The sequence below is a fragment of the Mustela nivalis genome, assembly GCF_964662115.1.
Source record: "Mustela nivalis genome assembly, chromosome: 2".
NCBI classification, from domain to species: Eukaryota; Metazoa; Chordata; class Mammalia; order Carnivora; family Mustelidae; genus Mustela; species Mustela nivalis.
The window spans coordinates 153,459,188-153,486,068 of NC_139021.1; the positions used below are offsets into that span (position 1 = coordinate 153,459,188).

The following is a 26,881-nucleotide window of genomic DNA, read 5'->3' on the forward strand; positions in this document are numbered from 1 at the left end:
TGGAGGGGATGTGGAGAAAGGGGAACCCTCTTACACTGTTGGTGGGAATGCAAGTTGGTGCAGCCTCTTTGGAGAACAGTGTGGAGATTCCTCAAGAATTTAAAAATAGAGCTTCCCTATGATCCTGCAATTGCACTCCTGGGTATTTACCCCAAAGATACAGATGTAGTGAAAAGAAGGGCCATCTGTACCCCAATGTTTATAGCAGCAATGGCCACGGTCGCCAAACTGTGGAAAGAACCAACATGCCGTTCAACGGACGAATGGATAAGGAAGATATGGTCCATATACACTATGGAGTATTAATGCCTCCATCAGAAAGGATGAATACCCAACTTTTGTAGCGACATGGATGGGACTGGAAGAGATTGTGCTGAGTGAAATAAGTCAAGCAGAGAGAGTCAATTATCATATGGTTTCACTTATTTGTGGAGCATAACAAATAGCATGGAGGACATGGGGAGTTAGAGAAGAGAAGGGAGTTGGGGGAAATTGGCAGGGGAGGTGAACCATGAGAGACTATGGACTCTGAAAAACAATCTGAGGGGTTTGAAGTGGCGGGTGGGGGGGTGGCGCGTGGGAGATTGGGGGAACCAGGTGGTGGGTATTAGAGAGGGCACGAATTGCATGGAGCACTGGGTGTGGTGCAAAAAATAATGAATACTGTTATGTTGAAAATAAATTAAAAAAAAAATTTTAAAAAAGCTGTTTTGCCAAATTGTGTCATAAGTGGAAGTCGTTACTTGTGTGATATTTTTGACTTCATATTAAAATAAAATGAACACTGTCTGCCAGACTGATTAGTTCCAGCATGATCACCATCCCTAACAAAATTCATGTGTTATTCCTGACTTTTATACTTGGTTTTATTATTTCCAAAATTTAACGCTGAAGTTTTATGTATGTCCACATATTTACTAAAGGTATATTTTATTGTTTTTATCATACTTCTCTTTTTGTAAATAACTTAGAATTCTGTCTGCATATTACACTGCGTTGTTATAAGTTAAGTAATGAGAAATAGCACTTAAGTAAGGAGAAGTGATTTGTTATCTTGTTTTTAAGGTACATGAGTAGATAAAACAATCACATTGGATAAAAATAATCTTGATGACTTTCATAATTTTATGATTTATTTCTCAGTTGTTTTCATAATATAATATTCTACAATGCATATTAATATATTTATTTGAATTGAAACATGAACTTAGACTTTTTTTGAGGGATAGTCAATATAATTGACTTAATAGTTTGATTATGAGGACTGGCTTTACTATAATTAGGTTTTTAGGGTGGGCATTTTTCTGTAAATTATACACACTAAATCTGCAGCTCAGAATCTTTAACTAAAAAGTGTGTTGCTGAGATGCCTGAGTGGCTCATTCAGTTCAGTGTCTGACTTTGGCTCAAATCATGAAGATGGGGTCCTGGGATAAAGCACGTAGTTGGGCTCTCTGCACAGTGGGGAGTCTGCTTGTCCCTCTTCCTCTGCCCCTCTTCCTGCTTATACCCTTTCTGTCTCTCTCTTAAATAAATAGTCGTAAAAAATAAATAAGTAAATAAAGAAAAATAAAAAAGTATGTTGTTAGTTCCCCCCAAAATCCCTTTCATCATATTAAGATATTCATTTCCAATAAAAATTTACTTTTTGTTATATTAATTATCTATAACATTAATATTTAGATTGTATTGATCAGTCATGTACTAATTTAATGATAATTTAACCTAGAAGGAAAAAACTACCATAATGCCTCAATTATGGACTTAGAGATAAAATAAAAACAAAAATGTATTACATTAGAAAATATAGTGTTGGGGCACCTGGGTGGCTCAGTGGATTAAAGCCTCTGCCTTTAGCTCGGGTCATGATCCCAGGGTCTTGGGACTGAGCCCCGCAAATGGACTCTTTGCTCAGCAAGGAGCCTGCTTCCCTCTCTTTGCCTGCCTTTCTGCCTATCTCTGTGAAATAAATAAATAAAATATTTAAAAAGAAAGGAAAAGAAACTATAGTGTTAGAGGAATACCTGTCTGGCTCAGTCCATAGAGCATGTGACTCTTATTCTTGAGGTTATGAGTTTGAGCCCTACAATATGGGATAGAGTTTACTTAAAAACATAAATATAGCATTTAAAAATAACATATTAAATTAAAAAAAAGCCACAAATCCCTGTAAGAGTAGTAGTCTGGAGTATAAGTTAAAAAAGAAAAAAAGAATGCCTGGGTGGCTTAGTTTGTTAAATTTCTGCCTTTGGCTCAAGTCATGATCCCAGGGTTCTGGGGTTCATACCCACATTGGGCTTCCCCACTGAGCAGGGAGTCTGCTTCTCCCTCTCCCCCTGCTTATTCTCTCTTAGTCTCTCTCAAATGAGTAAATCTTTAAAAATTAAAAAGGAAAGAAAAAAAGGAGTGATACCTTGGTGGCTTAGTTGATTAAGTGTCCAACTCTGGATCATACCCCAGGTCTTGATCTCTGGCTTGTAAGTTCAAGCCCCACATCAGGCTCCACACTTAGTATGGAGCCTACTTAAAAAAAAAAAAAGAAAACTATAAACTTTCTAAATGTGAAAGAGAGTGTATTCATATGTTTTTTAAATGTAGGTAACCATTGGATATTTTAAATGAGGATATAATAGTTTTATTTCTAATATATTTGAAATTATATCCTTTACATTAATTTAAACTCATTGTGCAAAAAATTTAGTTACCTAAATAAAACTGTCTAACATGTTTAGGGACCACTTTTTTTTTTTTTTTAATTCTTTTAATTGTTTGAGTATAAAAAATACTAGGAGAATTACCCTGAGGGTTACCTAAACTTATTTTCTGCATTATAAGCTTATTTTTATGGCACTAAGAAAAGTCATTTTGTTGATAACTACTTAAATATTAAAGAAAGTTATCAGAAAACGTTTTTTTCAGTGAAAATAAGAGTTTTGACTTTTCCCCCTTAGATTTTCTTTGGAGCCTTGAGTAGGTGAATGGGTTCCCAGCCTTTTCTTCTCATTCTGGATGGATTCTCCTTTTAAGCAGAGAGGAAGACAGAAGAAATGGTTATATAGTCATTCATTTACTTGTTTAGTCCTTCATTCATTCATTCAAGAAATAATAATTGATTGCCTTCCATGTGCCAAACATTGTGCTAAGTGATAAGGATAAAGTAGTGAACTAGTTGGACAGGACCATGTTCTAACATACTTAGAGTGATAAAGATAGATCTCTGTCATCCAATATGGTAACTACTACCTGTATGAAACTTTTTAAATTTTTTTAAAAAGATTTTTTATGGGGTGCCTGGGTGGCTCAGAGGATTAAGTCTCTACCTTCAGCTCTGGTCATGATCTCAGGATCCTGAGATCGAGCCCTGAATTGGGCTCTCTGCTCAGCAGGCAGCCTGTTTCCTCCTCTCTCTGCTTGCTGCTCTGCTTACTTGTGATCTCTCTCTGTCAAATAAAATCTTTTTTTTTTAAAAGATTTTTTATTCATTTGTGAGAAACAGAGAGAAGGGGGCAGAGGGAGAAGCCAGCTTCCTATGGAGCAGGGGGCCTGATGCAGAGCTCTATCCAAGGACCCTGGGATCACGACCTGAGCTGAAGGCAGATGCTTACCCAACTGAGCTACCCAGGAGCCCCGCAACTGTTTAAATGTAAAGTAACTTGGGGCACCTGGGTGGCTCAGTGGGTTAAAGCCTCCGCCTTCGGCTCAGGCCATGATCTCAGGGTTCTGGGATCGAGCCCCGCATAGGGCTCTCTGCTTGGCAGGGAGCCTGCTTCTTCCCTTCTCTCTCTGCCTGCCTCTCTGCCTACTTGTGATCTCTGTCTGTCAAATAAATAAATAAAATCTTAATAAATAAATAAATGTAAAGTAACTAAAATTAAAGAAAATTAAAATTCAGGGTCTCAATACTTACTATTAGCCACATCTTTCTAATGGCTACCATATAAGATAATGCAGATACAGAAAATGTTCATTATCACAGAAAGTGCTGTTATTGGTATGATAGACTACTAATTAAGAAGTTGCAGCACAGTGTGTTAAGTGCAATGATATGGATATGCAGGTTGCTATGAGATAACACAGATAACAAGCCTCAGGCAGTTGAGGATGGCTTCTAAAAGAAGTAACATCTATAGTGAGTCCGGGAGGGTGAATAAAAGTCATACACAGAAAAAGAGAACTGGGAAGCACATTTCAAGAAAATCTTGTATGAAAGCCTGGAAATAAAAAGAAAATGATATGTTGAATATACTGAGATGAAGCAGGAGATAGAGGAAGGTTCCAGATCATGTAGGGTCTTATACGACATGTTCAGAAGTTTAGGCATGACAGCTAATTTCTTCATTTAGTTCTCTCACTGACAGCTGTATTTTGAGTTGGTCAGTCAGAAATCTAGTAAACCTTAGTGATTAGTTGGGTAACTATAAAATTCCTTGAATTTACAGTTAGTGTTCATAATTGTCATAATAACAAACAAGGTTACTGTTTTGAACTATAAGGCCAAAAACTTATTCTTGACATTCAGTATGAAATACCATTTCAGTGTTTTTGTTTTGTTTGCACATGTTGAAGAATTTATTACTTCCATATGAGAGAACCGAGGAGATATTATAATCAGTTCACAGAAAAAGTCCAATAATAGGAAAAATTATGTGGAGTAAAGGAATATTGAGAGGAATTGCAAGTGGAGGCAAAACTATTTTTTTGGAGAGGGGAGGAAATCAATTAAAGTCATTAACAGACAAAATACTATTTATGTATTTATCAGTTACCTAAACATAGATACAAAATAGGTCAAAGACAATGAAAAGAACTAGAATCTGATAACATGGAAGGATATGATATAAATGATGCAGTTTCATTGAAATATGCAAGAATCATTTCAGTGTTTGTATTCCATTTGTTAGAAAATTTAAAATGACTCCTAGAGGTAAAGAAGTTATTTGTTTGGATGCCTGGGTGGCTTAAGTGTCTGACTCTTGATTTTGTCTCAGGTCATTACTCAGGGTCATGCATCATGCTTCCCACTCAGCGGGGAGTCTGCAGGAGATCTCCCTCTCCCTCTCCCTCTGTCCCTCCCCCAACTCATGCTCTCTCTCTCTCTCTCAAATAAATAAATAAATTTTTTAAAAGATTTATTTATTTGACAGACAGATCACAAGTAGGCAGAGAGACAGGCAGAGAGAGAGGAGGAAGCAGGCTCTCCACTGAGCAGAGAGCCGGATGTGGGGCTCGATCCCAGGACCCTGGGATCATGACCTGAGCTGAAGGCAGAGGCTTTAACCCACTCAGCCACCCAGGCGCCCCTAAATTATTTAATTTTTAAAAAAGAAGGTATCTGTTCTGTAGTGTGTGTGTTTCATTACTCTGCTGATGTTACTTTAGGGTGATGAAGAAACATTTGAAAATTATTACCGAAAACAAAGAAAGAAACAAGCAAGACTCGTATTGCAACCACAGTCAAATATGGTAAGTATGTGAAAATTTTGAATTGGTTGTGTTGTCACTTTTTGCCTCTTACCCTGCTTTAATTTCTTCAGAGCATGTATCTCTCACTATTCATTCAACAACAAATACTTACTGAATACCTACCATTTCCAGTAATTGGTTAAGTGCTAAGGGTGCAGCAGTGAACAAAACAGGTTAAGTTCCTTCTCTCAGGAGCTTACATTCTGTTAGTCAAGTTAGATAGTAAACAAATAGGCAGTGAATAAATAGATAAACAAGTAGATATATAAAGTATCAGGGAGTGATAATTCATTTCTGACAATGTGGTAGACTATTACTTTGATTAATCGTTCCAGTGAAAAAACAAAGATGCTGGATAAAACATTTTTAAAGTTTTAAAATTATTTTTAAGTGCACCAAGGATTTGGTAGAAACATATAGCCAGGACAAAAATTAAGTGAATATGGAATTGCTCTACATGTTGGTTATGGTGATAATTATCTGACAAGATGTGTTGGTGAAAACTTGTAGAAACGGTGCATGAAAAAGTGAGTTTTATTGTATGTAACTTATACTTCAGTATATCCAACTATAAAACAAAAGAGGAAAACCTAAATGAAGGTAGAAATCCAGATAGGTTTGGGACACCTCGGTGGCTCAGTCAGTTAAGCAAGACTTTGTCTTGGTTCATGATCCCAGGGTCCTGGAATAGAGTCCCACAGAGCAGGAAGCCTTCTTCTCCCTCTCCTGCCTGCCACTCACTCTGCTTGTGCTCTCTCTCTCTGTGAAATAAAGAAATAAAATCTTTAACAACAACAAAAAAAAAAAAAAAAGAAAGAAAAAGAAATCCAGATAAGATTAATGAGGCACTTTTATCTTAGGGGCATCTGCTGAACTGGAAAGCATGAATTTTGAGGAATACAGAGGCCTAAATCCTAGAGCCACCCAAGGTAGCTGATAAGAGGTTGTCTCCCTTAGAAAGTAGAGACTCCAAAGAATTAGAGCCTCATTATTAGGATTACCTAGAGATCAAAAACGCCTCAGGGCACCTGGTTGGCTCAGCCAGGAGAGCATGCAACTCTTGATCTTGGAGTCATGAGTTTGAGTCCCTGGTTGGATATAAAGATTACTTAAAATAAGTAAATAAATGGATACAATATTATAAAAAAAAATCTATCAAAAACTGTCTGTTCTTTCTGTTAAACGTTATAGGGAAATTGCCTATTTTAAATGTTGGTGCTGAAGGAACAAGGGGAAAAAGATCTCTGAGAATACATAACAAGCCATTTCTCACAAGTGTTTGTTTGCAACACAAATTCATTCTATTTGGATAGTTAAAAAAAACTCAAGTTGAAAATTCAGTTTGAAGTTATTCCATACTGATATTGCCTAATAGAAGAAAATGCAGAGATCTGAACTTTCATGTCATAGTTTCAAGGGAGATTAACAAGTCACAGTAAAAAGTAATTATCAAACAAGTGCGAATCATTAAAAATATGGCAACAGAAATAAATCCCAAGAGACTTTCAGTATTTGAATTATTAGCCATTTAATATAACTCTATTTATTATATTTAAAGAAATAAAAGACAAGCTTGATGGTATGAATAAGGAACAGGAAACTGTAAGGAATGACCAAAAGGAAGAAAAATGAAGTAGAATCCCTAAAATTAAAGTTACATTCATCAAAATTAAAAATTTTATGAATAGGTTTAGCAATTGGTGAGTTCTCTTAGTTGATCTGAAGAAATTATTTAGAAAGCCTCACAGAGAGACAAGAGGATAAAAACACAGAAGAGAAATAGAGGGGATATAGAGAGAAAGTCTAGAAAGAGTATAGCGTAAGTGGGACAGAGGAGTATTTGAGGGCATAATGGCAGAGAGTTTTCCAATATGAATAGGAAGTAGAAACTTAGACAGTCAAGCCCAAGGAATCCCAGATAGGTTAAATAAAAAGAAAAACACTCTGGGAGACCTTACAGTGAAATTGCAGAACACAAAGATAGAAAATAGAAGACCTGAAAAATAGTATCTGCTAACTTGAGCTAATTGACATTTATTGAATATTCCACCCCAAACAATAGAATACACAGGCCTTTCAAATGCACATAGAAGGTTTACCAAGATAGATCATATTCTGAGCTATAAAATAAATCTCAACAAATATAAAAGACTTGAAATAATTCAAAGTATGTCTTTTGACTATAAGATAATTAAATTATCTATATGCAAAAAAAGAGTATTGACTTTTACCTCAGAAATTCAAGAAATGGATCATGGACTTAAATGCAAGAGCTAAAATTATGAAACTTTTAGGAAAAACAAAGGTTTTTTGATCTTGGGTTAGGCAGTATTTTCTTAGGTGAGATCTATAAAGCATGAATTGTAAGAGAAAGAAATTCAAATTGAACATTGAAATGAAAAACTACTCTTCAGAAGGCATTGTTAAGAAAGTGAAAAAACAAGATACAAATGGGGAGAAAATATTTGCAAAACTCACGTCTAAAAAAGGGCTTGTTTTTAGAATATGCAAAGAATTTAACTAAATAATTAAAGACAAACTAATGGATAAAAGATCCAAGTAGACATTTTACTAGATACACAGATGAAAAATAAGCACATGAAAAGATGTTCAATATCATTTTTCATCAGAGAAATGCAAATTAAAGCCACAATCATACTACTACATACCTACTAGAATGACTAAAATTAAAAATTGATAATAGCAAGTGCTGGTGACATGTGGAACAACTGGAACTCTCATACACTTCTTGTGGTATAAAAATTACGCTGCCAATTTGGAAAATTGTTTGGCAGTTTGTTAAAATGTTAAGCATAAACTTAACACACAATCCAGCAGTCTTGCTCCTAGGTTTTTACCCACAAGAAATGAAAACAGTGGAATATTTTAAATGCCAAAGGGGAATAACTTTTAACCTAGGATTCTATATCCAGTGAAACAAAGGCAAAGATAGACATTTTCAGACAAAGAAGAGGAGAGTTGGCCACTGAGGCACCCTTACTAAGGAAGTTCTATAGAACCTGCTTCAGGAAAAAGGAAAGTGATGCCAAATGGAAGATATGAGATGCTAGAAGGAATGAATAGCAAATAAAGTATAAATATATAGACAGATCTATGTCAACTGTAGAAAATAATGTTAATAAAATATTATGGACTTTAAAACAAGATAGAATTAAAATATACAACAAAAGCATAAACATGAGGTGGGAGTTAATGAAATGAAACTATGCTACAATTTTCTGAATTGTCCAGAAGAGTAAAAATATTGATTGATTTTAGAGTTTGATTACTTAAGTATGCATAATATAATTTCTGGAGTAACCAGTAAAAGAGTAGAAGCAGAGTATATACATAATATTAAAAGATTTAGAATGATAAAAAATTCATGTCTTAGAGTTGATAAAAAATGATAATTGAAACCAATAAACATTTGATAACATTGACTCAAAAATGTATAATGCCAGATTGGCACAACTGAAAAGATAAGTAGAAAATCCATAATGGATTTTTAAGCATGTCTCAGTATGTAATAAACCAAATAGGTAGAATATCAATAAGTATAAACAACATGCTTAATAATAGACTTGTCTAATGGAACATGTAGAAGCCTGTTTCAACAACTGTAGAAACATCTTTTCAAGCACACATGGGACATTCTAAAATGTGACTATATGCATATTATAAAACAAGTGTCAGGATATGTCACAGGTCTGATGTCATGTAAACTCCTTTCTGATCATAGTATTTTATTTTTTAAAGATTTTTATTTATTTATTTGACAGAGAGAGATCACAAGTAGGCAGAGAGGCAGGCGGGGGTGGGGGGAGGGGGAAAGCAGGCTCCCCGCTGAGCAGAGAGCCCTACTGGGGCGGGGGCTCAAGCCCAGGATCTGGGATCATGACCTGAGCCAAAGGCAGAGGCTTTAATCCACTGAGCCACCTAGGTGCCCCCGATCACAGTATTTTAAAGCTAAAAGGTAAAAACACTTGTTTTCCTACAGCCTGAAAAAACCCCAGATGTTTGAAAAAAATTTTTTTTTTAAGATTTTATTTATTTATTTGACAGACAGAGATCACAAGTAGGCAGAGAGGCAGGCAGAGAGAGGAGGAAGCAGGCTCCCTGCCGAGCAGAGAGCCGGATGTGGGGCTCCATCCAAGGACCCTGGGTTCTTGACCTGAGCTGAAGGCAGAGGCCTTAACCCATTGAGCCACCAGGCACCCCAGATGTTTGAAAATTTTGATCATACTTATGAAATATACAAAATGTAACATTTGAACTTAATTAAAATAATGAAATATTTCATGTAACAAACTTCTAAGAATGAAATTCAAATAATCAAATATTTTCCTATATGCTTTTTGTTGAAATTATTAAGAGGCAATTATGGATCATTTTTAAGGAGTTTGACTTTTATTTTGAATCAGATATAAAGTCACTCGAAGGTTTTTAGCAGAAGATACGATGATCTGATTACTCTTTGAAAAGTATCATTCTGACAGCTGTCTGGAGAATAGTCTGTAGGAAGCAAGCCCGAAAGCTGGGGAGACTGGGTAGGAGAATGATGTAACAGCACAAGTGAGAAAGTATGATGGCTTGAACTAGCTTGCTGAGAAGAGGGTTCTGAAATCATATTTACTTCTTACCTGTTTATTGTCTGTCTCCTTTTGAATGTAAGTTCCACGACGGTAAGAACTTTTTGGATTTTACTAGAGTATCTCTGGTCCTTTAAAAAATGTGTGCAATAGGGCGCCTGGGTGGCTCAGTGGGTTAAGCTGCTGCCTTCGGCTCAGGTCATGATCTCAGGTCCTGGGATCGAGTCCCACATCGGGCTCTCTGCTCGGCAGGGAGCCTGCTTCCTCCTCTCTCTCTGCCTGCCTCTCTGCCTACTTGTGATCTCTCTCTGTCAAATAAATAAATAAAATCTTTAAAAAAAAAAAAAAAAATGTGTGCAATATATAGTAGACTCTCTAAATATTTGTTAATAAATGTTATAGTGACTTGGAACTTACTTTTATGTTATCAGTATTTATTGGTTTAAATTAATTTTTATTTTTTATTTGAAGCATGAAACAGTTGATGGCTATAGAAGATATTTCACTCAAATTGTAGGGTATGTATCTAATATGGAAATAACTATTATTTTTATATTATGATAAATGTCAGAACTGCTTGTTTTCTATTTGGGCTTTAATTTTTTTTTTAACACATGTTATGTTGGTAATTACTGTTTTTAGGTTCTTTGTGGTGGAAGATCACATTTTACATGTGACCCAAGGATTAGTAACCAGGGCATACACTGATGAACTTTGGAACATGGCCCTCTCAAAGATAATTGCTGTCCTTAGAGCTCACTCAGTAAGTCAGACAAATTATGTTACTAAATTTTTAATTCATTTACTTTAAGAACTTCTGAAATGTATAATGTCAGAAGAAAACCGTACCTCCAACATTCTGCATTTTTGGTAACAACTCAAATTTAGAAGTAGTAGTGTTAGGCTTTTGTTTGGTAATACTGGGCTGTGATTTTGCAACTGACTGGGGTTTCCCAAAGCACTTTTAGTCCAGCATTATAGAAAATGAAGAATTAAGCTGGTCTCATTAGTCTCAACTGACCTCTTCATTAGATCACTGAAAAGCACCGTGAAGAAAGGGTTTTTAATTATCATCCCAAATTCTTTGTTTTCAAAATAAACTCCACCATTAACAGTTGAACTTGTTCTTCGATGTTTCTAATTTGTTTACAGTAATACAATTATACATTTCTTAAAAATATGCAGTTGTCAATATTTGAACTCATTTGAAATAATGAACCTTTATGTATTGAGAGGTTTTTTTTATGAAAGAAAGTGAAATGACTAAATATTTGCATAATAATATCTTTCTTGGAAGTAGTATGTTAGTGTTATTTATTTATAGAGACTGTTGAAATTAATAATTGCTTATTATAGACTTTCTTAAGACAGTTTTAGTAGTTCAGGAGAATCTCTACATACTTAAAATTTTGTAATTATTATTTATAATTTTTTATTGAGAATACAGCTTGAAAATATTTTAAATGATTATTAGCTTATGTAGTATTTCAATTTTATTTATAGCATTATAGATTATTTATACAGTATTTGTCCAGTGAACTGTAACTTTTTCTAACATATTAGTAAGGAACAAAATATTATTATTATGGTTTATATTCAGACCAGCTCTGAATGTGTAAAATTATAGTATGCTTCCTATTATATGACATCAAATACAAAGTCATAAGGTATTAAATGCAACATATCACACAAAATCTTACTAAATGCTGTGAAGGGGACAGAATGAGTTTCATTACTTTTGGTGAATTATTAAGAAAATACTTAAGTTGTCATTCTTATCTTGGAAAAAGTAGTATGTTATATCTCTTTTATAAGAGAATAAAAAGAATAATAGAAAAATAATAGAAAAGTAAAAATATGTGGTTTATATATAAACCATTTTTCAGTTTAAATATAACTGGTTTAAATATAACTAGTTCCTTAAAATCTGGAAACTTTTAGAAATATAAGCATCATTGCTTTGACCAGAGGTTAGTGCATGCAAATTTTAGGAAAATTTCTTTTCATATAATATAGGTACTTCAGGTACATTATGTTATGGTCTTTCTCTAAGTATTTTTACTGAATAGATGAAACCAGCCATGGATCTAACTAAGATTTTAAATTTATTGGAAGTCTGGCATACTAAAGGAAATATTTTCAGGTTTTATTTGTTTTTAGCCAAATGACTCTGGTTTATATTTGTTTCTTTGTATTTCCATCCCTCCACCTCCCTCCCCCAGTCTTATTGTACTGATCCTGATGTTGTGCTGGAGCTGAAGAATCTCATTGTAATATTTGCAGATACTTTGCAGGTGGGTGGTAATCTAACATTCATTTAATGTCTATTTTGACCACTTAAAGATATACAAAATACAGAACATACTTATTTATTTTTATTATGGATTAATGGTAATAAATTAGTAGTAAACAAATGTTTGCTTATGTATTGGTATTCCCTATTACCCAAGACTTTTCATTCTCCCCAGCTTCCTGATTATGAAGTTTGGACAGAGCTCAGGAATTATTACCATTTAAAAAAAAATATTGTCATTTGAGGGCGCCTGGGTGGCTCAGTGGGTTAAAGCTTCTGCCTTTGGCTCAGGTCGTGATCCTGGGGTCCTAGGATAAAGCCCTCATCGGGCTCTTTGCTTGGCAGGGAGCCTGCTTCCCTTTCTCTCTCTGCCTGCCTCTCTGCCTGCCTAGGATCTCTGTCTGTCAAATAAGTAAATAAAATATTTAAATTAAACAAAATAAATAAATAAAACATTGGTCATTTGGGGCACCTGGGTAGCTCAGTCCTTAAGTGTCTGCCTTCAGCTCAGGTCATGATCCCAGGGTCCTGGGATTGAGCCCCACATCGGGCTCTCTGCTCAGCAGGGAGCCTGTTTCCTCCTCTCTCTCTGCCTGCCTCTCTGTCTACTTGTGATCTCTGTCTGTCAAATAAATAAATAAAATCTTAAAAAAAAATAAAAAATAAAAAGAGTTCTGCGTTCTAAAACATTTGGGAAATAAGTAAAGTAACACAGATTTCTCCACTAAAAGTCTTTCTCAGAGCAAATTTATACCATATGATTCCAAAAGGAAGGTGCTTATGTAGCATTTTCCTGATACATTTGATCCTTGGGTCTTCCCTCCCCCCCCATATGACATCTCATAGACTTAGAGCTTCATATAATATACTTTGGGAAATGCTAATTGAAACTACTTGCTTCATCACAAGATTCTTTTCATCCTAGAGTAATGGTTGCCTACTTTATTCTTAAACCTAAAAAGATTCCACATACTCCTTCAGTAAATTATTTTATCATCTTATATCTTTATTAATTTCTCTGCCTTATACTGTAACACTGGGATAATGTGGATTTTTTTTTTGTTTTCATAAATTTTGTGACATATATCTGTAATATTGATTTCTAGACCAAAAAAAAAAACCACTTTTGGTAAGTTTTATCGGAGACTACCTTAATTTTTTTAGGCCTATCTCTAAATAAGGGATAGGCCTTATTTAGGTGAGGGGGAGTTTTGCTATCCTTAATGACTCAAAGCATTACTACTCAAAGCATGGTAAGGATACCACTCACTGGTCTGGAAAGGGTTACTAGTCCAAAAACTGTTATGGATCCATAGCAAAAAGGAGCTTCTGTCAGAATGTAAATCAGCTACATCACTAAGTACAAAATTTAGATCAACTGGCATTTATTTTGTAGCAAGATTTTCTCAATGTAAGTTAGCTGCATTGATTTATATTCTGGTACAAGCTCCCATTTGTAAACCATAATGAACTGTTCTGAATTGGCACTTTGAGTACAATTAAAGGTAGAATATGTGCTGTGGTTCCAAGGATCTCTAGAGAATTGGAGAAGAGTAATAGACAATAGCAGGTAATAGAGGCATTAGAAAGTAATAGTAATGGATGTATAAGCCCTTGTAAGTGTACCTTTCTAATCTTAACTTCTTTGAAATAAGATTGAGGAAAACAAATGAGTCCTTATTACTTATTCAGCAGTCCTGCAGTACTTTCATTCCAATGAAAATTGACAGGCTGAGTATTAGGTGGGTTTTATTGTACATAGTTAATAAATGCTGACTTTTCAAATTACACTTTTTTGTTGTTGTTGTTGGTTTTCTTTGTAAGACAGAGAGGTGGGGAGGGGCAGAGGGAGAGAGAATCTCTAGCAGGCTCCATGCCCAGCACGGAGCCTGATGACCTTGAGATCATGACCTGAGCCAAAATTAAGAGTTGGGATGCTTAAATGACTGAGCCACCCAGGCGCCCTTCAAGTTATACCTTTAATTAAAGAATTGGGGAGGGTCTTTCACAAAAATTAAAGAATACTGCATGATAATTAGTATTTAAAAATTGGCACTTTGCCACCCTAAGGAAATTTTTTTTTTCATATTTCATTTTGCTACTTAAAGCTGACTAAATAACATTAAAAAGTAATACTAGCATATTTTTTGCCCTTTTTTTGGCCTATTTATTGCCTATTCAGTAAATCAGAAGTAAACATTTATGATTTCATTCACTAACATTTTTTGAGTACCCACCATGTACTAGTAGCTAGATGATGTGTAAAATGATAGAGATATAAAAATCAGTAAGATATAAAATCAATGAGATATAAAAATCCTTCAAGAAATTTACAGTTTAGTTGTAAACAAGATGCATAAGACATATTAATATAGCAGTATATTAAAAAGCTTTGACCTCGCAGATGATAGAATGTCTAACTGATTCCAGGAGTTGGGAAAGTCTGTATAGAAAGTTAAAACGCGAGTTGGATTTTAAAAGATAAATTCATCAGGTACATATCAAGAAAGAGGCATGAATGGCAGGGAAAATAAAACAGCATGTATAAACTATAGATAGAGTGTTAGTATGGTGAGCATGAGATTGGTCGAGTAGTTTGTGATAGAAACTATAGTAGATGTGTGTGAGCAAAAAAGTACAAATAGTGGTAATGAAACTGATCCAAATTATGGCAAGAATTGTGGGACTTTAGTTTGATCTAAATTATGGCAAGAATTGTGGGACTTTAATAAATCTTTGGCAGTTTTTAACCAGAGGAATGGCATGATCATATTTATACTTTAAATTATAATTTAAAGAGTCTTGGCAATAGATTGAGTTGAAAGAGACAGATGGTTGGAACTTCAGTCGAGGCAAGAGTTGTGAAGGACTGAAATAAAGCAGTGGCACTGGGAATACTTCTGGAAAAAAATAAGTCATAGAGAGGGATGATAGATTTGAGATTTTTGAAGGAGGTAAAATTAAAAGAATTTGGTGAATGATTAGATATGTTTGTGTGTGGGGTTTAGATGTTTTTCAGGTTTCTTTCCTGATAAATTGGATTGGTGGTAGAACTATTAACACAGATAGGAAATAAGAAAAGCACTTTGTTTAGTTGGAAAGGGATGAGATAAGTTAACTTTAGCATGCTTGTAGCATACTGATTGGAGATGTCTCACAGGTATTGGAATTAAATATCTGGAACTTCCAGAGGCATAACTAGAGATGTAGATTCAGAATAATCATAGAAAATATGTTTGAAGTCAGTAGATGTCAGGTTATGCTAGAGACCTAGAAGAAAAATCCAAGGGTGGAGATAGAAGAAAAAGGGCAAGTGGAAGGATGACTGTTCATAAACAAGAGGAGAACAAAGAGAGAGAGTAGTGTTACAGAATTCAAAGCAGACGAGTTTCAAGAGAAGTAATGTAGAATGAGACATCATCGCCTTCTATATTTAGGAGGTAATCTGTGACATTGTTGAGAGCAATTTTAAAGGAATAGGAGTGGCAGTTAGATTGTAGTAGGTTTGTCTATGAAGAGAGTAAGAAAAGGAGGCATCTGGCAGGGCACAGCAGATTGAGGAAGGGCTTTTTTGGTTTTTTTATTACTTTTCTTGGTTTAAGGATGGTAGGTAGTTAGCATATTTATTTAGCAAAGAGAAAGGAACTAGTGGAAGTTAAAGATAATAGTGAGTAGGATCAAAAAATAAGGAAGGTGGAAACCTTGAAGGGAAAGAAGGGAAAACTCTGATACAACAGAAATCTTTTGTCCTGAAAATGGGTAAAATTTTAGTGACTTTCTAGTTGGAAAGGAATAAAGTTCGGGAGAGTGTATGTTCGATGGAAAGGTATATTTTTTCCCCTATACAACGAAGTCGATCTTAAACTGAAGGTGCAAAAGGAAACCAGCCTGTTTCAGACAAAATATATTCCCTTGTCTTCTTTTATCCTTTTTAGGGATCACTTTCCAAGATACCATTATGTAGATCACTAAACCTGAACTTTTCCTCAGGCTTGACTTCTAATACTTTTTAAGATTAACAGTGTAATCCAGACTGAAAAGAAAGAAGAAATACAAAAATTATTCCAGCTTCTTAAAACTCTTTCTAGATTCTTTTTTACCCTAATGCAACCTAGTAGAAAGTAAAAAAGAGGCTTTCTTTTTGTGCTGGTAGAATGACATACAATATGATATAGTGATCACTTTCAAACAATTCTTCAGTATTCCCAACACTTCTTTACTGAGTATACGTATTTATTTGACTTGTTTATCACTTTGTTGTGTTTTAGGGTTATGGTTTTCCAGTGAACCGACTTTTTGACCTTTTATTTGAAATAAGAGATCAATACAATGAAACACTTCTTAAGAAATGGGCTGGAGTTTTCAGGTTAGTCAAAAGCCATGAAACTTTAAAAGGGAAAAAGTTTGTTAAATGCTAAAATGATTGATTTTACATTTAGCAATAAAAAATGCTTATTGGGGCTCCCGGTGACTCAGTCATTCAGTTTCTGCCTTTGCATTGTGTTGTGATCTCAGGGTCCTAGAATGGAGCACTGGGCTCCTTGCTCAGTGGGAAGCCTGCTTCTCCCTTTCCCACTCTGTTGATTGTGCTCTCTCTCTGGCTGTCTCTCTCTCTGTCAAATAAATAAAATCTTTTTTTAAAAATGTTACAAATTTTCATTGTGGTAAAAGATACATAACAAATTTTGTCATTTTAACCTTTTTAAAATGTACAGTTTCGTGACATTAAGTTCATTTATATTGTTGCAACAATCCCTACTATCCTTCAGAACTTTTTCATCTTCCCAAACTGAAACTGTACCAATTAACCATTAACTCCCTCATCCCTTCTTCTAGCCCCTGGCAGTCACCATTCTACTTGGTCTCTATGAATTTGGCTACTCTAAGTACTTCATATAAGTGGACTCCTACAGTGATTATTTCATTCAGCATAATGTTTCCAAGGTCCACCCATGTTGTAGCATGTATCAATATCTCATTCTTTTTCAAAGCTGGATAGTATTCTGTTATATGGATATGACTACATTTTATTTATCCATTTATCCATCTGTGGACAGTTGTGTCATTTGCACCTTTTTTGCTGTCATGAGTAATGCTGCTGGGAACACTGATGTACAGATACATGTTCGAGTTCCTGTTTTCAGTTCTTTAGGGTATATACTCAGAAGTAGAATTGCTGGATTATATGGTGCATATGTTTAATAAATTGAGGAAGAGGAACCAGCATACTGTTTCTCCCAGAGTGGCTGAACCCTTTATAATAAATTTTTTATTATACTACTTTTAGTTCTAATCTCTGTAGTTTTTTTTTTTCCTCTAGTAAATGATTAGATGTAAGGCTGTAAGTATTCAAAGGTATTTAATGTTAGAAACAGAGATCTATACCTTTTAAATTTTGTTTGGAGAAAGAGCTATTTTTATAAACAATATTAGATTAAAAATCTTTAAAGCATCTAATTAGGAAAATTACTTTTGCTTTAATCACTTGCCTGCAGGGAATGGACAAAGTATTTTAAGATCTGTATAATTTTGTATTGCCATGAGAAGAGAAACTTTGTTCCCTAATTCTAAAATCTTTTTTCTCCTCCCTCTTCCTTCCTTCCCTTTCTTCCTTTCTTTTTTCTTTCTTTTAAAATGTAAATTGTGAGCTCTTACATCTAGGTTGCCCAAATTGATAGAAGTGATGAGGCAATAATACTTGATGAGATTAAAACAGAAAATATGTGAAAGGATTTAACATCAGCTTGGCATTTGCCTCATCAGTTTTCAAAACTGTGGAGGGTTGACCTTCTGAGTACTGTGATAGAAATCTTTTTAAAATACCTAAGTGGGTTATAAGGAGATACACTTTTGTTAAATTCTGATTTGCACTTTTTGTGTTAACATTCCTTATGGGTTATGTTGTCAGGATGTTGTCTCAAGTGGAGAGTTGACAGTCTTGATGAAACATGTATTAAATCTCAGCAATTTTTGATCTTTACCGTTTTAGAAATACAGGTAGTGCTTATTGATAGGAGTGGTAATCTATAATGTGTATGCTATGATATAATGTGTTTTCTCTTATTTATTGTAAGACTTCTAGTATGAGGTAGCACCTTGGTGACTCAGTCAGTTAAATGTCTTACTCTAGATTTTGGCTCAGGTCATGATCTCAGAGTCATGAGATCCAGCCCCACATCAGGCTGCATGCTCAGTGCAGAGTCTGCTTGAGATCCTCTCACTCTGCCCCCCTCCCCTACCCCTGTACTAGAACTCATGTGCTCTCTCCCTCTGTCTCTTTCTCTCGAATACATAAAATAAATCTTAAAAAAAAAAAAAAAAAGACTTCTAATAATGAGTTTGTTCCCCAAGATTGGGGAAACCATGAGGTATTGTTTTCTCTCTGGGAAGGTAATGGGTTCATTCAGATGGAGATAAGATTAATGTTATCCTCCATTGTAGTTGGGGAGGATAATGAATGATAGCTTGGCACTTCTAATGAGTAATTCCCAAATTATGGGTACTTTCAGTACCCTTCTAGACCATGCTTTTTGCTTAGATTTTTAAGAAGTAGCAGAGGGGCACTTGGCTGGCTTAATCAGTATAAGCATGCAACTCTTGATCTCAGGGATGTAAGTTTGAGCCTCATGTGTGTGTTATAGAGATTACTTAAAAATAAAATCTTGAAACAAATAAGAGAAGAATATGTTTCAAGAATAAAATCTTGAAACAAATAAGAGAAGTAGCAGAATTTAAGCTTTTCTTATTTCTGACCTAAATCTTCAAATATTTTACAACTAGTGAAGTGACAACCTCACAATGGCAAAAAATGTAAAAGTTGTCATCATTACTGAATAATTAAAACTTGGCTATTTCTATGATAGAATTTATAGTCTGACTATTATTATAGTTTATGTATCCATGTGTGGTTTTCTCCAACTATATTGTGAATACCAGTATTGTTTATATTTATATTCTTGATTGCTTAGCCCCAAGTATAATGCTTTATTATACAAAGTAAGAACTCAGTAAATGTTCATAGAATTCAGTTCAGTAAACAATCCCTTTTAAGACTACATTAACATTTTAAGAATGTGAATGTACCATTTAATAAATTATCTCTCCTTGCATATAAATGATTCCTTGCCATTTGTATGAAGTAAGTAATTTATGGCCTTCTAGTAGTTTCTTTTCTTTTTTTTTTTTTTTAAGATTTTATTTATTTGACAGAGAGAGACGGCAAGAGAGGGAACACAGGCAGGGGGAGTGGGAGAGGGAAAAGCAGGCCTTTTAGTAGTTTCTTAACCTGTAACTTGCCTTTTTAAAAAAATTTTAATGCCAATATAGTTAACATACAGTGTTATATTAGTTTCGGGTGTACAGTATAGTGGTTCAACAGTTCTGTGTTACACAGTGTTCATTAAGATAAGTGTGCTCTTAATTCCTTTTACCTATTTCACCCATCCCTCCACTCACCTCCCCTCTGGTAACCATCTGTTTGTTGTCTATAGTATAATTTTTCCTTTAACCCCTTCTTTTAAAACACTATTTAGAAGGAAATAGAATTAGCTGAAGCCTCTCACAATATTTTAGGTGAACAGAGTTTTATTCCATACAGTCTTATTGTATCTACCTTGCACAGCATCATGATTTACAACCTGTGCCTTTATTTCCAGCCTCTCATCAAGACCCTAAGCCCATTTATCAGTGAAATATCATTCATCCACTGCTCAGACTGTATCCTCTTGAGATCTTCTTTACCTCTGCAATGTCTCTAATGAGGTGGCACTTAACATCATCTGTCCCTTTGCCCTGTTTAGAAACCACAGATATATCCAGATTATACCTTCCTTCATAATCCTCATTTAGTTTTTAAATCCTGTCTATATATTCTACTTCTTAAACGTTCTTTCTGCCCCACTAGGACAGCTTTAATTCAGATCCTTAACACCTTTTATCTAGATTATTCTTCAGTCTTTTGCACTGGCCTCTGTGTTCGTTAATGTCCCTTTTCCAGTTTATCCTCCGTGTAGTGGACCTATTACTCCAGGCTAAAATCTGGGTGCCTCAGTTTATCCATCTGCCTGGCCTCATTTACACCATGTCTTTTGTCTGCTTGACACTCCAGTAGTACTGCACTACTTGTGGTTTATTCCCTCCCATGCTCATACTTTTTTTTTTTTTTTTTTTTACCCCTTATGCTTTTACTTGTTATGTTCCATCCTTCAGAAGTGCTGTTCTTCCTTAATCTCTTTATTTATTTTATTTTTTATTTTTTTTTAGACAACTATCATATGATCTCCCTTAATCTCTTTAGAAGTATTTCTTTTTCATCTTGAAAGACTCTACAGAGCTCATGTTTTCTTTATAAAACTTTCCATGAGATAGGTCCAACTACTCTGATAAACTTAATCATTTCTCCTTTGTGCTATTTCTCAACCTTGTACCTCTTCTATTGTATGTATAACACACTATTATAAACATTATTATTTGTTTTCATATCTGTATCTCCTCTTAGGTTGAGAACAAAGATTTTGCATTTATCTTCATGAAGTAGGGAATTTTCATCACAATTACCCTTGAGGCTGGCACACAATAGATGCTCAATAAATATTGGTCATGCTGAGTTCCTGATTGAAAGAAAGTTGATGATTGGACAACAAGTATATTTGGATAGTCTGGGTTAAGCTACAGTAACAAAAATGCCCCATATCTAAGCAGATGAACATAGACATTTTATTTCTAACACAGAAGTCCCTAGTAGGTCTAGTAGTCCAAGATCCAGGCTGTTTGCATTTGTGTTTCTACATTCTCAACATGTGGTCTGCCCTATTACCATTGGAAAGAGAGTCACACAGTTAGCTCATAAGTTAGACTTGAAGCAACACCTATCACTTCCATTCACAACCCAGTGGCCAAAATTGGTGATACAGCTCTGTGCCTTTGCAAGAGGGCTGTGTAGGAGAACAGAAGGGTACTGGGTGAGTAGTAACTGTCTCTGCCTTACTAGATATAGAAGGTCCTTTTGTAAACACATTTTGAAAAGACTAAATAAAATAAATAAATAGAAGCACTGTTATCCTCTTCAGGGAATTTATGATCTAGTTGGGAAGAGAGAAGATACTTATAATTTGAGAGTTGTCCCTAACAAGAAATACAACTGGAATACTTTTCATCTCATGGCTTTGTTTTTAATTATAGATAATGTTTGTTCTGACTGCATGTCTTAAGAATTGTTCTAGGGGGCGTCTGGCTGGTGCAGTTGGTGAAGCATGTGACTCTTGATCTCGGTGTCATGAGTTTGATTCCTACACTGAGTGTGGAGATTACTTAAATAAATAAATCTTTTTAAAAAAAATTGTTCTAGAGTAAAAAACTAAGACTAAAATGCTGAGAGGATATAAAGCAAGTGGGAGGAAGAGATTGCACATGAATTTTGAGGGACAGTAGCTTCTCAGCCTTTGGCTAAGATCAAGTGAATTTTGAGGGACAGTTTATTTTATATTGAATTTTAGAATTGTCTAATAAAATGCTTTTGAAGTAATGGTCTTTTTTTTTTTGGTAAGTATTGTCTTATATCACTCTAGTGATACACTTTTTTAATGTTAAATTTTCACTTCTTTTTTCTTAACAGGGACATTTTTGAAGAAGATAATTATAGCCCCATCCCTATTGTTAATGAAGAAGAATATAAAGTAGTCATCAGTAAATTTCCTTTTCAAGATCCAGACCTTGAAAAGGTACAAGTTAGTTTTTAATTCCAGAATTTTCTTAAACATAAATTCATAATAGTTATTGCTACCTAATATTGACCTGACATTGTAAGTGAGAGTGGCTTCTTTTGAAGCTTTTGTTGTTGTTGTGTTATTTGAGAAAATCAATTATGTTTTGTTAACTTTTAAAAAATTATGTTACTACTACTACGAGTGCTGCTGTTTTTACGAAGTTAAGAAGGGGCTTTCCTGGGGATATTAGGAGCAGTTGTCCCAAATGTCAGGTGAATTCCCAGGACAGGTATTAGTAACATTACGTAGATTCTAAATTAGACAATGTAAATGTTGAGTTGATTATAGGAATAGATTACATTCTAGGGAAAGAGAGGAGAATTTGTTTGAAATGTTCATCACTGTGGAAAATCTTATTTTGTGTTTTCTTTTCTAGAAATAATATACTTCGGCAAAAAGTTTATCTTGGTTAAATAAGAGGTGTATGAATGCAATTGCCACCTGTAGATTTTTCTTGAAGTAGGAATATGTATTTTTGGAGTAGAGATGTCTGAACAAAAGATAGGATAGGGAAAGAAAATAGGCCAGCATGTAGAGTATTGTGGGAATACACACGATTGCACCTGTGTATTCATACTTGTGTGTATTCATACATATGTGTTCATACCTGCACACAAGCATGCAGTTGTACCTATCTATTATCTCCGGGTAGAATCAGATCTCCTGGAAAAAGGGTATCATGTTTTCTGTTATTGTCACTTTTTTATTCTTTTTTTTCCTCTTTACTCTTTTTTATTGCCCAACTGTTTATAATTTAGTTCTTCTCTACATTTTTATTTCTTCACAATGAAGAACAAAAATGAATTTTGAGTGAGTTGTGTGAACTCTATTTGTAAATTTTTATTTTTTTATATACATAAACTAGGCATATTTTGTTTAATAGTCACTAAATACAGGACTATGTAATTCATAGCTTGTAGATTATAGCTAAGACTGCCATTACATATACATAATAGTTGTCTTCTGACACAGAAGACCAGAACGTTCCACAGGTCATAGCTTTCTTTTATTTGTTTTAATTACTGGTAATAGGTTTGTTCAGACTATAGCATCTGTATAAAGATTGGATTTGGCCCCAGTTCACATGCCATCTCTGCCTATGGCTTATTATAGGCAGATGACTTACCCTATTTGGGCATTTGTGCCACATCTGTCAAATGAGAAGTTTGAACTAAATAAACTCTAATGTCCTTTCTAATTACACAAAATTATCTAAAATAGGTTTATAGTTAAAAAGAAGTTTGACTTTGCTTGTAGGATGCTTCCAAAATATGTAGTACCTCTTAGGATTAAGCAGGTTAGGAGTTGTCTTCATTGGTTCATATATTATTAAAAAGAAGAACTAATGTTGAAGTACAAGCTACGTGGAAAATTTAAATATGCAAGCTTAAAGAAAAATCTCATTAAGTTATTTAGTATCATTGGATATACTCCATTTTTTTCCTAATTTGAGTATACCTTTCAATTAAAACTAGTAGAAATGATATAAAGTTGCCTCAAATAACTCTAGTTATATTTTCAGTGTAAATTATGTGAACAAGTAGTAAGACTGAACATATATGCAAAGATCTGTCTTTTTGCAGATAACTGTACTTTGATTAGAACACTTTGCCTAAAACAAGAACATACTCTTATTGTCTTTAATGTCATTAAAATTAAAATTCTTAAAGCTAAAATTTCTTTCAAATAGTATTGGGTTCATTATTCCGTAGAGCATAAATTGGAGGTGAGTTAGCACTTGCATCATTATCAGGTGCTTTTAAAGAATAGCAACTTTTGGTTGGTTTTTCTAGTACTTCTGATTGAATCTCTAAATTTGGAAAGGTTGAACCTATCAATTCTGGAGAGACACTGCTGTGTATGAATGTTTTCATTACCAGCCAGTTCAAAGTTTCTGATGGAGGTACCTAAGAATACCTTTGTTCATTCAATTATTTATCAGTCACCTGCTGTATAGTAGACACTGTGCTATTTGGTGGTTTCTTGGTTTCTGCTGTCAAGGAGCTTATAGTCAAGTGAGGGATAAATAGGACATTACAACTCACAAAATTTGGCATTCCTTAAGATAGAGGAGGCAGCATGCAGAAAGGCTGTAATTCTGTAGCATAAATTGCAAGGTAGATAAAATACAAGAGATGAAGATCAAGTAATGAAGATGAAATAGAAAGGGCCAGACTGTAATAGTCCTCGTAAACAGTGTTAGAGAATTCAGCCTTTATCCTAAGGGTTGCTGAGAAGTCACAACAAGGTTTTAAGCAATAAAACCATAATCAGATTTGTGCTTTAGAAAGATCTCTCTGGGGGCACCTGGGTGGCTCAATCAGTTAAGCGTCTGACTCTTTTTTTTTTTTTTTTAAAGATTATATTTATTTATTTGACAGAGAGAAATCACAAGTAGGCAGAGAGGCAGGCAGAGAGAGAGAGAGGAGGAAGCAGGCTCCCTGCTGAGCAGAGCCCGATGCGGGACTCGATCCCAGGACCCTGAGATCATGACCTGAGCGGAAGGCAGCGGCTTAACCACTGAGCCACCCAGGCGCCCAAGCGTCTGACTCTTGATTTCATCTCAGGTCGTGATCTCAGGGTCATAAGATCGAGCCCTGGGATGGGCTCTGGCTGAGCATGGAGCCTGCTTAAGATTTCTCTCTCTTTCTTGGCCCTTCTCTGCCCTGCTCACACTTTCTATCCAAAAAAAGAAAGAAATGGAAGGAAAGAAAGGAAGGAAGATGGATAAATAGATTGATCGATCAATCTCTCTCTCTCTCTTTCTGGATAGTGAGTGGAGAATGGATTGGAGGAGAGTTAAGACTAATGTCTGGGAGACCAGCTAGGGGATTGTTGCAGTTATCCTGTTAAGAGAGACTGGTGACCTGAGTGGGAGTTACTGTCATGGAATTTGATTTAAGAGATGTTTAGGGGGTGCCTGGGTGGCTCAGTGGATTAAAGCCTCTGCCTTCAGCTCAGGTCATGATCCCAGAGTCCTGGGATCGAGCCCTGCATCAGGATCTCTGCTCAGCAGGGAGCCTGCTTCCTCCTCAATCTCTGCCTGCCTCTCTGCCTCCTTGTGATTTCTGTCAAATAAATAAATAAAATCTTAAAAAAAAAAAAGAGAGAGAGAGAGAGAGACGTTTAGGAGGGGAGAACGACAGGAGTTGGTGATTATTGCAAATGAGGGATGATGAAGATAGAGGGTAAAATATGATAGCCAAGTTTCAGACCTGAAGGATGGTAGCATTCACTAAGATAGGGAACACAGGAAGAGCAGATTTAGAAGGAAACGATAATTTCACTATTAGATCTACTGAGTATGTCCCAAATGTCACAGCCACGTGGAAGTGTCTAAGTGGTATTTAGATATATGGATTTGGACTTCAGGAGAGTTAGCCCAGAATTATAGATTTAGGAGATAATAGTACTTGCAAGGTGACTGAAGTCGTGAGAATAGATGAGATCATCCAAGGACAATATGTATGGCAAGAAAAGAAGACATGGGATAGCGTGTAATTACGTAGCAATAATTTTAAGAGGTAACTAGAGGAAGAGATATAGAGAAGATAGAGAAATAAAAGAAAAATCAGTTTGGGAGATGGATGCCAAGGAAGCAGAGATCATTTAAGAACCAGGAAGGAACGAAATTTGTCAGCTCCTTTAGATAAATCAGGTAACAAGAGAGCTGGGAGAGTCCATTGGATTTAACATCTGCAAGATTATTAGACACCTTGGTAAGTAAGGGTACTTTTACTGGTTTAAGTAGGTTGCAACGAATATTAAGATAGAAGTATAGATTGGAATTCATTAAGTATAAATAGGTTTTGGTAAAGGCTTTTTGGCTTTTGGTAAAAATCTTGGAGAGAATTTACCTTTTAGAGACTGAGAATTTGCCAATAGGTATCGGCTAATAAAGCAGTTTATCTAAAATGTACCCTGTAAATCATTGGCTGCACTGCTGTACGGTACTATAGGAATTACGGAATGAAATGGATATCTTGTTGAATTGGTGTCAAGCCTTCACTGAAAGGGAGTGAGGGGAATCATTAGAATTAATTGATGATACTGAGCCAGGAAGATGGCCCATAACTTTCATGGCCAACCTGACTCTTGTATTATGAATGCAAATCAACAGAGAGCTAGACATCTTTTGCAGGATACTTATTATCAAAACATACAATGGTATTGATATATGCTTTTTCTGCTTCTTAGAAGTTTTATTACATGGTTTAAGAGACAGGTCAGTTGCCACTTTATTTTCTTCAGAAATATTTTGGTTTGGGACACCTGGGTCGCTCAGTCAGTTAAGCATTTGCATTTGGCTCAGGTCATGATCTCCAGGTCCTGGGATCAAGCCCCACATCAGGCTCTCTGCTCAGCAGCGAGTCTGCTTTTCTTTCTCTCTCTCTCCCTCCCTCTCCCCTCACCCTTGGCCCTTCTCTCCCACTCGTTCTCTCTCCCTCAAATAAATAAATAAAATCTAAAAACAAACTTTTGGTTTTCTTTAAAATCTTAAGCATAACAGAGAAATATAATAGTAGGCTTTGAGATGCTGTTATTTCCTATTCAAATGTGAAAGCAATTTAATTTTTATATTTTTAGGTGAGTAGAATATCTTTCTCTAAAATTTAAAAAACATTATTAACTTGTTTTTCTTTTTACAGCAATCTTTCCCAAAGAAATTTCCCATGTCTCAGTCAGTGCCTCATATTTACATTCAAGTTAAAGAATTTATTTATGCTAGCCTTAAATTTTCAGAGTCACTTCACCGGAGGTAAGTTTAC

General features: G+C 35.1%; 1 protein-coding gene across 6 annotated transcripts in view; it reads left to right on the forward strand.

Moving 5' to 3' along the window:
- EXOC6 (exocyst complex component 6) overlaps nt 1-26,881 on the forward strand; it is a gene marked incomplete at its 5' end in the record, with an annotated part of 248,619 nt that overhangs the window by 110,518 nt on the left and 111,220 nt on the right. For all 6 annotated transcript variants that reach the window (XR_014309260.1, XR_014309261.1, XR_014309262.1 and 3 more), the window contains 7 exons: nt 5,380-5,463; nt 10,527-10,573; nt 10,698-10,818; nt 12,278-12,349; nt 16,617-16,714; nt 21,962-22,067; nt 26,762-26,871. Coding sequence is in view for 3 of the 6 variants with exons in the window: in XM_082721939.1 (XP_082578065.1) it covers nt 5,380-5,463; nt 10,527-10,573; nt 10,698-10,818; nt 12,278-12,349; nt 16,617-16,714; nt 21,962-22,067; nt 26,762-26,871 (638 nt within the window). The remainder of the gene's footprint in view (nt 1-5,379; nt 5,464-10,526; nt 10,574-10,697; nt 10,819-12,277; nt 12,350-16,616; nt 16,715-21,961; nt 22,068-26,761; nt 26,872-26,881) is intronic.